Source organism: Embiotoca jacksoni, unplaced genomic scaffold, assembly GCF_022577435.1.
Source record: "Embiotoca jacksoni isolate LCO1_2020_lvr unplaced genomic scaffold, fEmbJac1.0.p SCAF_4, whole genome shotgun sequence".
Taxonomy (NCBI): domain Eukaryota; kingdom Metazoa; phylum Chordata; class Actinopteri; family Embiotocidae; genus Embiotoca; species Embiotoca jacksoni.
This window is the reverse complement of record NW_027185392.1, coordinates 16534902-16546217: the sequence shown is the minus strand read 5'-3', so window position 1 is coordinate 16546217 and position 11316 is coordinate 16534902. Positions and strand designations below refer to the sequence as shown.

The 11316-nt window shown below is 41.4% G+C and overlaps 2 protein-coding genes across 4 annotated transcripts; both read right to left on the bottom strand.

The window, feature by feature from the left end:
- Nucleotides 1–1275: 1275 nt before the first annotated feature.
- Nucleotides 1276–4938, bottom strand: tnip2 (TNFAIP3 interacting protein 2). 3 transcript variants are annotated; one of them, XM_069167342.1, is made up of 6 exons: nucleotides 4011–4938; nucleotides 3385–3681; nucleotides 3141–3230; nucleotides 2786–3049; nucleotides 2565–2681; nucleotides 1276–2443 (listed from the first exon to the last, which is right to left on the bottom strand). In XM_069167342.1, exons 1-6 carry the CDS (start codon nucleotides 4362–4364, stop codon nucleotides 2099–2101), a joined length of 1467 nt encoding a protein of 488 aa, XP_069023443.1. In that variant the 5' UTR covers nucleotides 4365–4938; the 3' UTR covers nucleotides 1276–2098. The 3 variants fall into 3 exon arrangements, with proteins under 3 accessions (XP_069023443.1, XP_069023444.1, XP_069023445.1); XM_069167343.1 differs by having other exon boundaries at nucleotides 1276–2440; XM_069167344.1 differs by having other exon boundaries at nucleotides 3394–3681.
- A 2347-nt stretch (nucleotides 4939–7285) lies between these two features.
- Nucleotides 7286–10115, bottom strand: sfrp2 (secreted frizzled-related protein 2). The gene is made up of 3 exons (XM_069167400.1): nucleotides 9588–10115; nucleotides 9269–9349; nucleotides 7286–8946 (listed from the first exon to the last, which is right to left on the bottom strand). The coding sequence occupies exons 1-3, from the start codon at nucleotides 10087–10089 to the stop codon at nucleotides 8642–8644; spliced, it is 888 nt and encodes a 295-aa protein (XP_069023501.1). The 5' UTR covers nucleotides 10090–10115; the 3' UTR covers nucleotides 7286–8641.
- Nucleotides 10116–11316: the final 1201 nt, after the last annotated feature.

Sequence of the window (11316 nt, the reverse complement as noted above, 5' to 3'; positions counted from 1 at the left end):
TGGAAAGAAAAAGAAAAAAAAAACCCCCCAAAGTTCTTCAATTCAGGAAATACTTTTGTTTGCCTTCTGTCACAGGTCCACTTGATACCCTAGCTACTGGCTGTATTACAAAAAAAAAAATCTTCATATCACCACCTTTAAAGTCGTATCTTGTGTTTAATTCATGCAAAAACTTGTTTTACAAACTATTTCTCAGCCATCAAACTGATATCAAACTACTTGTTTCAACTCTTAGTTCAGCTACGCAAAGCTAACTGTCTGTGGCAGCTTATTTCATATAGACATGACAGTGGCTTGCTGAAAAATGTTAAAAAAAAATTTTAAAAAAAAATTTCTAAAAGCGTGAAATGAAAATGTTTTTACTTTCTCAAAACACAAAGACTTTGTAACTTGTGTTGTATAGCAGCCATTTGTCGATAGTGTATATAGTCACCAGCAGTTAAAGTTGCTGTATCTAAAGTTGACTTAAAATTAGCCCAAATAAGCTGGTAGTCACGAGGCCACCAGCTCGCAAGGCTGCAAAGTTTGAACAAAACAAAAAAAAAAAACCTAGGAGTATTGAACTAAGCAAGGTTTCCTTTAAATACTCAGTGGCTCAAGTTTCAAGTTGTAAGAAAAACCTGTTTCTTTGAAAAAGCTGTTTTTAAATTTAGCATCAGATAAAAAAACAAAACAAAACAAAACAAAACATTGCAGCAAAAGTAGATATGTTCACACACACCAGTTATTTAGCAAAGTCTTCTCTATGCACTGCAACGGCCTACTTCCTTTTTAAACAGGGGATGTCCAGCTTCCTGTGCTTACTTCACCAAACCCATGACAATTGATTCACCAAACAGCCCTGTTGGCCTGTTTTGCGTCAAAGTGATACTTCACAGCGACTCACTGCGTGAGGTTTCAGTCGCTAACTGATCCGCAGGCAGTTTTGTTGAGGGTTTGGATGTAACACAAGCTGTCGTCTTGCCGGTCCTTCTCAGTACCCCTTTCTCAGTAGTGTTCGCTTCAGCTACACAACAGCTGGGAATCTGGCTGTCACAGTACAGCGTGCCTATTCAGGCAACACTGGGAAGGGGTTTTCCAGCATGCACAAACACACGCACGTGATACTCTAAAAAGATACGCACACAGACTTAGGTTAAGTCGCGCCGCCATCTTTCGTGGTTAGGTATGATCTGTTGTTCCAGCTCAAGGCTGCAGGCTGTCTTTAGAATTAAAATACCACCGTGCAATAATGAGCTGTAACCGTCGAGCTATTTAAATCACCGAGAGATAAAGTGCGGGTAAACAAGTCTTTTTATTACAAAAATAAATGTGCCACCTCCAGGAAATCAGCACATCTCCAAAAATAAGCATATTGTCAGTTGGAATGGTCTTTACATGCACATGCATCACAAATTATTTTCTCAAGCTATATAGTTTACATTTTTAATCTGAAAAAGTAAAAAAAAAATAATAAAAAAAAAATATTTTTTTATGGCTTTGGCAGGAAAAAAAAAAGGCAACAAAACATTGCACTAAAATTATTAGCCTTTTTCAGTTTGATATACAAAGAATAAATATCAATATAGTTTTATATTTTTAAATCTGTTATTAAGAATATATACTTTACAGAACAGAAATATGTGAAGTTCAATCAAAAATGAACAACAGCACCACTATCAACTAGATGTCTAGATCCAAAATAGGAAGCTTATGAGTTGTGAATCTCTTAATCTACGATTCTACAATTCATTTTTGGCTAGATGTAAAAAAAAAAAAAGTGCAACAGGTTTGTAATTTGAAACACTGAGGTATTTGATATTTAATAAATTGCATTAGCATCCTCTTCCTCAATCTCCTGCAATTAGACAGGCGAACTCAACACTAATTCTTTTCAGCCAGGCACACTTAGAAAGATGGACTCGTTTATCTGGCAGCAGGGGAACTTTGGGTTGGACAGTTTTACTTCACTATAAGGAGATCTTAAGTCACTCGTGGTAGCCAAGCATCTCCCAATTGGAACCTGTGCTCAGGATCATTTCTGCAGTGTAGTGCTGGTCTTCAGTGTTCAGTTACTGTCAGTAAAAGATGATCATTTCCAAATAAAGAGTTGTTCCGTTTATAGCCGGGCACACTCTTCGCAATGGTTCAGGTACTCAGCAGCGTCCGTGTCGTTGAACCTGGCGAGGCACTGCGGGCACTGCAGCTCCGACAGGCCGGGGCTTTCCATCCAGGCAGAGTTCAGTGCTGCAGCTGAAGCTGTAGGCGGCGGCGCCGGAGGCTGCTGCTGCTGCTGCTGTTGTTGCTGCTGCTGCTGCTGCTGCTGTTGTTGCTGCTGCTGCCTTTCAGCTGAGGTCCTCAGCAGAGGCGCTGAAGTGTCCTTGCTTCGCCTTGAGGAGATCCTGTGTCCTATGTGCACGTGACACACAGGAACCAAGTCTCTGGTCTCTCTACTTGCTCCCTGCTGAAGACAGCCACATACATATAGTGTCAGGATTGAGCTGCACGTATGGGAATGTGCTGATGATAAAAAAAGGAAATGAATGCGTCTATAGATGAACTTAATCTAAGGGCTGCCATCTCACCTGTTTGTGTAGCTGCTGTTTTAACTGAGAAACCTGCTCCTTCAGGTTCTGGATCTGGCCCTGAGCTCGCTCTCTGTCGGCTCGCTCTGACTTAAAGTCATCCGTGTAGATGAGAACCTTGAAGAGGAAAAGATAGAACCTTTATGTTTTTGTATACAGGAGCCATACACATGCACACAGCAGAACGCAGAGAGGCACCAAGATTGTGATCTAGCACCAACCTGCTGCTCCAGTGTCTGGATGCGCTCTTTGTCTCGTCTCGTTATCTCCTCCACTTCTCTATCCAGCCTCCCACACTCACTCATTTTCTCCTCCAGTAAGCCGTTGAGTCTGGAAATCTCTTGATAAAGCAACCCACTGCTGACGGAGCCCATTGCTGGCATCAACCCCGGCCCAGTGCTCTCCTTCAGCCTTTGACATAAACCTCTGATATAGTCCTCCCTGCTAGAGTCGTACTTCTGCCACTTAGAATTCAGACCTTGTACCTAAAAAGGAACAAAAAAAAGTTAGACCTTCTGATCGCATGTTTTGTTTTTCATTAAAAAAAAGAAATTGGTAAACGTATAGAAGACTCACGTAAGCCACGCGCTGTTTAAGCTGTTGGTTCTCCTCCTGGAGCTTACAAATTTGAGCGTGAGCAGCACTTATGTCAGACGACTCGGATGTCTAAAAACAATTGTGGAAAATAAGTTACAAAAAGATCCTTCAAAAAAAGAAATAAAAGTTGGGACTATTATGGCATTTAAGGGAATTCGTGGACCCTCAAGCTCCAACACACAAGTAAAGTAAAGGCACAAATCACTCCCAAGGTGTTACACACCTCCTTTACCTTTTGCTGCTGGGCCATTTCCTCCACCTCCCCTCCACCCTTCTTCTCCAGCCTGGCCAGCAGCTCCTGGCACACCTTCACGGTGGTGCCGAGCTGGCTGCGCAGCTGCTCGGCCTCCTCGGCCAGAGATGTGCACAGGACTGTTCTGGTGGCCTCTGACCGCTCCCTCTCCTCCAGGGCCAAGCACAGCCTGTGAATCTCCCGATCCTTCTCGTGGTCCGGCTGGCACCTGACGCTCTCCAGCTCCAGCTCCTTCTCCCGGAGCTGCACGGTCAGCCTATGGATGTCCTGGGAGGAAGACGAGAGGGATGAAGAGCTCGGCCAGAAACAGATGGTGACGTGCATATTTTTGGATGAGACGTGCCATACAAATGAAATCTATTACTCTCATTCGTGAAATCAATATTTGTGTGATTTCCTATAGATCATTTGTGTCACTGAACATATCTCTAATAGAAATATTCATCTGGATAACACTTGATAGCAAACAGTATGATACACTGACCATCTTCTTTATAATATGGACTATTTGTCCAAGTTTTTTGGTTCTTTTCTCCAGCAGCCACTTGAGGCTGCAGTGTTACAGATGTGCTGCACATCTACAGCCCTCAACGTACCTCTGTTTGTCGGGTAGCCTTGAACTCCACATCGCTCCTCTTCTGCTTTACTTTGCATATTTCTTTGAGCAGGCTCTCCACCAAAGAGTTGGACGGACCGATCGCCACGGACTCGGCGTCTCCAACCGTCATGTAGATCCTCTCGTGTCTCCCCAACCTGGCCTTTAAATCGACGATGATATTATCCTTTAAGCGGATTTGTTTGTTGAGGAGGTCGATTTCCTGCCGCGTCTCATTATACAGAGTATTGAGCACACTGTAACTCCGCAGCTTGTCTTTCAGCATGTCGGTATCCGAGTTAATACTGACGGCATCCATCGCAGCCTTCCAAGATGTGACAGACGGATCAGTCATTTAATAATCCAGCATTTGACGCCTCTGCTTCGAGCCCCGTGTCTTTAGAAAGAGACCGAGCAGGTCAATTGTGCCGGAGATGTGGCGCATCAGTGTCGAGAATAATATCCCCGAACAGTCTTGGGGATTTCCTGGGGAACTTCCCCGTCGGACTTTTTGGAGCTTCGTCAAAACGGAGGCCGAGCCTGCTTTCAAAAGGTTCACTGTCGAGCGCCAAGAGGGTTTTACTGCCTGCCGGCACAATTTTGTAAACACAAATATTAAGTGCAGACTTTAAAAAGTTTAAGCTTGGTCCCAGTCAGGGCTGAAAAGAAAGAAGACTGCTGCCTTCAAGACCGTCGGAAACTCGAATTCTCCAAGAGAGAGGTGCATTATTGTCGTTGTTTTTTTTTTTTTTTTTTTAACGCAAATGGAATTTGTTTCACTAAAAGAGTAGTGTACATGTATTATTGTTAATATTAATATTTAAATGCCACAACCTGGGTGTGTGAAGAGAGACAAAAATCCTACCATACCGCTTTGGCACATTTATTTGATCCCATTTAAAGTTAATCTGTATGCGTTTCAACAGAAAGTAAAAACTACTATATTACAAGGAACAAGTCAATACTAATCCCAACATATTTCTCAGTGGTAGTTTACAGGGTTTCCACACTTCCCGCCCCGTAAACGTCACAGCTGGGCATTTAGAGTGTCATAGCAAATTCCCCATTAGCTGCAGCTACTGCAGTCATTTTGCTTGGTTTTTTCCCATAGCGGTGAATGCATCCGTAACTGTGAACTCTTCTCTTTATTGTGATGTTAAGCAGCGTGAATTGCGCAGTTCGGGCCACATCAGTGGCTGTTGAATTGTGTTAATAATTGATTGCATGATGCAGAATTATGCCTGATGATCCTGTGGAATAAATTATATCACAATAAATGTGGGATCCTATTGTATGCGCTATTAATTGGGACCTCATTGCCCAATAAATAGCCTTACTTCATCTGTAAGATTATTACAATTGAAAGGCTAATCCGCAATTTAATTAATTAGAAATCATTATGTAAATATTCGGTTAACTACAAAGACCATTCCACAGCATACATATCACTGCAGGCCAGTTCAAACAATACCAACATCATCCATTGTGTTTGATCCTGCTAGTTGTAGAGACTATATTTATTTGGAAAACTTGTTTCAAAAGAAAACAAGTGTTACAGATGTAATAACATAGTCACAGTAATACAGTAGTCAGGAGCTTTTATCGAGCAATCGCAGTGTCTTGCATTCAGAATATTTCTTAAGCAGAGGTAGGCTAATTTTTACGAAGAAAGGCTCCTGTCAGTATTTGTTTACTTATTATTCAGGCTGTGTCTTTAACAAATATTGCATCATTTAATGAAAAATGGATTACATGTTTTGGATGCACACTCTTAATTTGCAAAGTAACAGCAGCTTTCCAATGTAGTGACATGCAACGTTGGCTATATTTCCTTTGGAAGTGGAGAGAAGAAATATGACGTTTTACAGGCCCATAAACATATTTAACTATGTACAGCTGTTTGTAGGAGTTCCATACACAAGGCAGTAATTCACACATGCTGTATTGGCTACAGTCGAACTCCAGTCGCTTACGGGTTGATGACGGACCACAGAAGCAGAGTATTTCTGAACTTTAGCAGGTCACACTGAAATGACTGTCTAGAGTCTAGACTCTAGACTGTAGGAGTGCAATTGAAGACTTTTAGGCTTTCAGCCAAGAGCCCTCATCAGCTCTATGACCAGTGGAGAGTCCCAGGTATTAATCTGTCATACCATGACACTTGATGGCTGTGAAGGTGAGTCATTCAGGTCACATGGCAGAAGTCATGTGACAGTTTTCAGAGTGGCATGAATCATGGTATGAAGAGGTAGAAACATTTGTCAGGTTGGCAAATCAGCGATATCCCCAAAGCAATTACAATAACAAAATGAGAAGCTTGAATGATGTCATTTTCAAAAAGAAACAGTCTACAAAGGTGGTGGAAATATTTTAGGCTGACACCTCTTCACAATCCCCTTTTAACACCCCCTCTGATTTGGTTCCACATGAATTCACACCTTACTTCATGTAACCGGTAACTCTCAGAAGCTCATGTGACAGTGATGGAAAGGTCTGGAACTAACAATCAGCAGAGTGAATGAAACCTCACGAGGGCATGACAAAACATCTGAAACTGGGTGCAGTGGATTGTTTGAAAGTACCTGAATGGAAATATATGAAACTCAGGGCTTTCCACTATTAAAACATCAATGGGAGGATCTATGAAGTGATTTGATGTAATGCTAAAACGACTAGTTGGATGAAATTTAAAATCACCAACATTTCTGATAATCATTTAAGTAATTTCTCAAGTACAAATACCTTCCCAGACTTCTCTAATGCCTTTTGTCCATTTCATGCCATTATGAGTGAGATAATGCTCCAGAGTGTGTGATTAATAAGTTGATTAAACACTAAGGAGAATGATTAAAAATGAATATAATAGGCTACTATAAATCATAGTCTGTTCTCACATTGTGTGGGGCTCTCCTGAGCCTCTTTAAGTAAATCAATATTCCATGTAAACTCACAGTTGTCACAATAATAATAATAATAATAATAATAATAATAAAGTGTCTCTTTTGATGGTTTTAGGTACATTAAAAATTAAGATGTTAACTTTTACAAAAGTTTATTAGCAAATATAACAAATGTGCTTTTTGGTATCATTAAAGGCCTCCAGTTGTTATTCATGACCATATTTGACCAATTTATGCCACTAGATGGCGGTGTTTAACCAATAATAGACTAAATATATTTTACCATTTTAAAACTATGGGAATGAGGATTATTGTAAAAATTTATTTTATTCTGGACTATAGTGGTTTACCTGCTACACAACAGTGGTCTGAGTCATTTAAAACATGTAGTTGGCAGCTTTTAATTGCTGAAAACTTTATACAAGAATAAATGGCAGTATTTGATATTTACACTGTAACACTTCCAAAAAAATACTTTATATTTGCAAACATACACACAACCCCCATGAATACTTGCACTCACCAAGTTACTGCTATTTAAAGGCTACCGACCGAAAAAGTTAGATATTCATTGCTAATTCCTAAAAAAACAACTCAACAGAACGAAGTTGCAAATCAAAACAAAAAGTTTAAATGAAATATGAAAGTCTGGGAGTAGAAAAACATTCGTCCTATCATATGGTGGTAGAAAATTAGGCAGTGGCGCACGTACAAAAAGTTTAGCAAGAATATTAAAATGTTGAACAGGAAGAGAATATAGCCAGCTATCTCTCATTTTTGCTTGAGAAAACAGTGGGAATACAAAAACACAGCCTATTATTTGAACATCACACTGTACGCACACACAAGGATCACAGCTTTACTCTATATGCACCATGCAAAATTCACGTCTGTTCTGTTTATGCAGCAGAATTGATTTTCTATAAAGAGTATTAGGAGCACTTTAACATACATCAAATATTTCACCTATTTTGTTCATTTTGTGACTTCTCAGGTTCCCCATGCTGTCAAGGCCTTTGATTTGTGTAATCCAAATTGTTTTTTTAAAGGGGAGTTTTAAATGGAGCTTGCTCCTCAACAATTTAATGCTAAAGATTCAACCGATTTGAAGAAGAGAGAAGGAAAATGTCATAAACTCTGATAAACTCACCCTTTCTGCAGGTGTTAATAGTAGGCCAATGTCCAATATTTAATCCTGGATTCAAAACTCTGCTCGTTTTCACTCTGTCCCTGTGGTTTGTGATTCCTCCGCACCTTGAACACCAGCTGAGTGCAATTATCTGCAACTGATTAAGTGACAGCGAAGACAGTTCACCAGGGGAACGACACAGTTTTAAAACTGGCCACTAGGAGGCGCGTAATCATGCAAAGTAAGTGCAAAATGAACCGGAGTCGATGACCGGACTTCACACAAACAGTATTTGGACACTTAAAGTTAGCTCGTAAGTCACTGTCTATCTAATATCTACAAATGCACAAGAATTACAGTCAAATAAATGTGTTTTTTGTTTATGGTATTCGAGTTTAGCCACATTGTCCAAGAATTTTAGGTTTCAGGGCATTTGTGATAAATCAAAAGAAGAAACAAGTTGTGTGTCTTCTGGGGCTGGGAAGCGTCTTTGCTGCACTTTATATGAAACATAACTGCAAGTTGTGTCAACTGGTACTATAAAGAGCCCAACTAAACTTGATCTTCAACATTGACATGCAGTTTTTTTTCTTTTTCTCCTCCCTAGCATTGCATCTTGCGAATGCTGCGTGAAATCCTCTTAAACTCGCGCTGTCCCTTCTGCCAGCGCTTCAGCGAGGTGATGACCAGATGGCCGTCCATCTTCTGGCCCATGACCAGGTAGGCGGCGTTGATATCGTTCATCTCCTCGCAGATGCACTGCAGCCCGTCCTTCAGCCACAGCACCGTTTTTCTCAGGTCACGCTCCGTCACGCCGTTCATCATGTAGATGGTTTTGCTTTTCGTCTCTGGCACGATTTTGGTGTCGCCGTTGATGTACGAAACCTCCTTGACTTTGATTTTCAGAGCTTAGAGTGCAGGAGAGACAGAGGAAGAGGAGATCGCAAATAAAAAAAAAAAAGCATCCTTATGAAAGCCATCTGAGACGCTCAGGGCATGTGTTTACATATGGTTTGGTGCTAAAATGCTGCATTGGGGAAGATAAAAGGAACATCAAGGCCATAATGCACTTTCCTATAAAGACATTCTGGTGAATGAAGAACATTTAACAGTGACATTTCTCCTCATGCTGCCTTAAATTCCTTGAAACCCCCCAATGATGACCTCTCGGGGCCCCTATGTTTCACCTTGGGAACTACACACTCTAATAAATTAGGTGGGCGGACTTACCAAAGTCATTCTTACACAGGTTGTCAACAATTTCGTTGTCATTTTCATCCGTTTCTTTGCAAGCATCGCACACCCTGGGCACTAAAACACAAAATAGACAAAGTAAATATACATATTTCAACATAAAATGATGGTAACACAGACGGATGTGACCATAGTGAACTCTGGTGATGATATACTGAGCATAAAAACATGCTGTTTACATCTGAGGCAGCAAATATATGATTTGCTTTTTTATGCCAATCAGTGAATTTGGCATTACGTACAAGACCTGATGATGGAACATTTACTTTTAAAATAAAGTTTAACGGAACCTTACCCTCTTTGGTGACTGGCACAAAGTTCTCGATGCTTGCAGGTGGTATGCACAGGTCATTGTCGAGGGGGAAACGGTCACAGTCCAACATCTTCGGCCACGGAAAGCCAAACGCAGACATGACGGGCGCGCAGCCGTGCTTCACGCTCTCACACAGGGATCTGCACGGCTGTATGGGCTCGTCCAAATCATCCAGACACACGGGAGCGAAAAGAGAGCACAGGAACTTTCTAGTGTCGGGGTGACACTGCTTCTGCACCAGCGGGATCCAAGACGAAGCTTGCTGCAGAACTTCATTCATGGTCTCGTGTCCGAGCAGGTTCGGGAGGCGCATCTCCGTGTACTCTATACCGTGACAAAGGAGGAGATTAGCAGGAATAGGCTTGCAGTTGTTCTTTTTGTAGAACAATTCATGCTGGCCAAAATTGTACAGTCCGTGGATGGCTTCCGAGCAGGGTATTGTCATCAGCCACAACACTGTCACAGTCGAAATGAAGGCTCTCATTTTGTTTTTAAGTGCGTAAAAGTTGTCAAATGTGAACAGACGCTTATTCAGGCTTTGGTGCGCATCAGTCAGCGTGGATGGAGCGTCTGTCAGTGGCCAGCTCCTACAGTAACAAGAGGTTTTCTTCCAAGCATGTGTGGGAGGAGTCTGTTCATTGTGCGTAAAGACCTCTTCTTCATTCAGCACACTTGGTTTCCTCACGTCGGGCGAGCCTAGTGAACAATTTTGTCTTCTCAGTCAAAGAAAAAGCCCAAATTATGGCTTATTGCTCCGCTGGGTCTGAGAGGCATTTTTGATTTCTAATTATGGTTCATAGTATTTTATCACCAGTCGTTTTCTTGACAGTTTCCCTCCCTATTTCATGTCAAGCTCTTCATGGAAATCATAACAAAATGTGTCTGACAGGTTTTTCTCATTACTCCCAAATCAACAGAAATATATCCTGAGTGATCCCTTAACTTGCTGTTTTTAGACCCGCACTGTAAATAGTTTGGAAATGTCAGTAGGGGCATTTTGCTCAGTTCAGTGGAGCGTTAATTTTCCATCATTAGCAGTGGTGAAATCCTCTGGGCCGGTCTGCAGGTTCATACCACATGGTGAAATATATTACTTTGCCCTGGTGTGAGAAGCAGACCTCCACTCAGCACACCCAGGGGTGAAACCAAATCTGCCCTCTCAGGCACTGCAGCTCTGGCTCCTATCCGCTCTCAGACCCCCATGAGCTACAGCCTGGTCTGCAGACAGCAGTGTGGTTCTTCTCAGGCTTGAACTTCCCCCCTTACTTCCTTGAAAGAAGTAGAAATGAGTGAGCACTTCAATCTTCAATGGAAGACCTGTGGAATTTCTTTCTAAAAGGGTCACTTCACCCAAATTACAGAAACATATTTTCCCACTTATACCTTGTGAATTGTAGATGTGCAGATGTTTTTGGTTTTACTTACCCAGATTTAGATGTCTGTTGTTGTGATGCCTGCCGCCACCCAAATAAAAGGAGGTGAATCAAACTTTGTGGGGCCGAAAACCCCACAGCAACCTTTTTCCCCCAGCCGTTATAAACGAATGAACATTAATAAACTCTAAAAGCATCTAATTTGCAACATGTCGCATGTTGATTTCTGTATTGTCACTGCTCACTCTTACCTTTCTCACACAGCTACCCCATTAATCATTCAAAAAGGCTATGAGTCACTTGTTTTAAGGGGTAGGAAAAAAGCATTTGAAATGAAA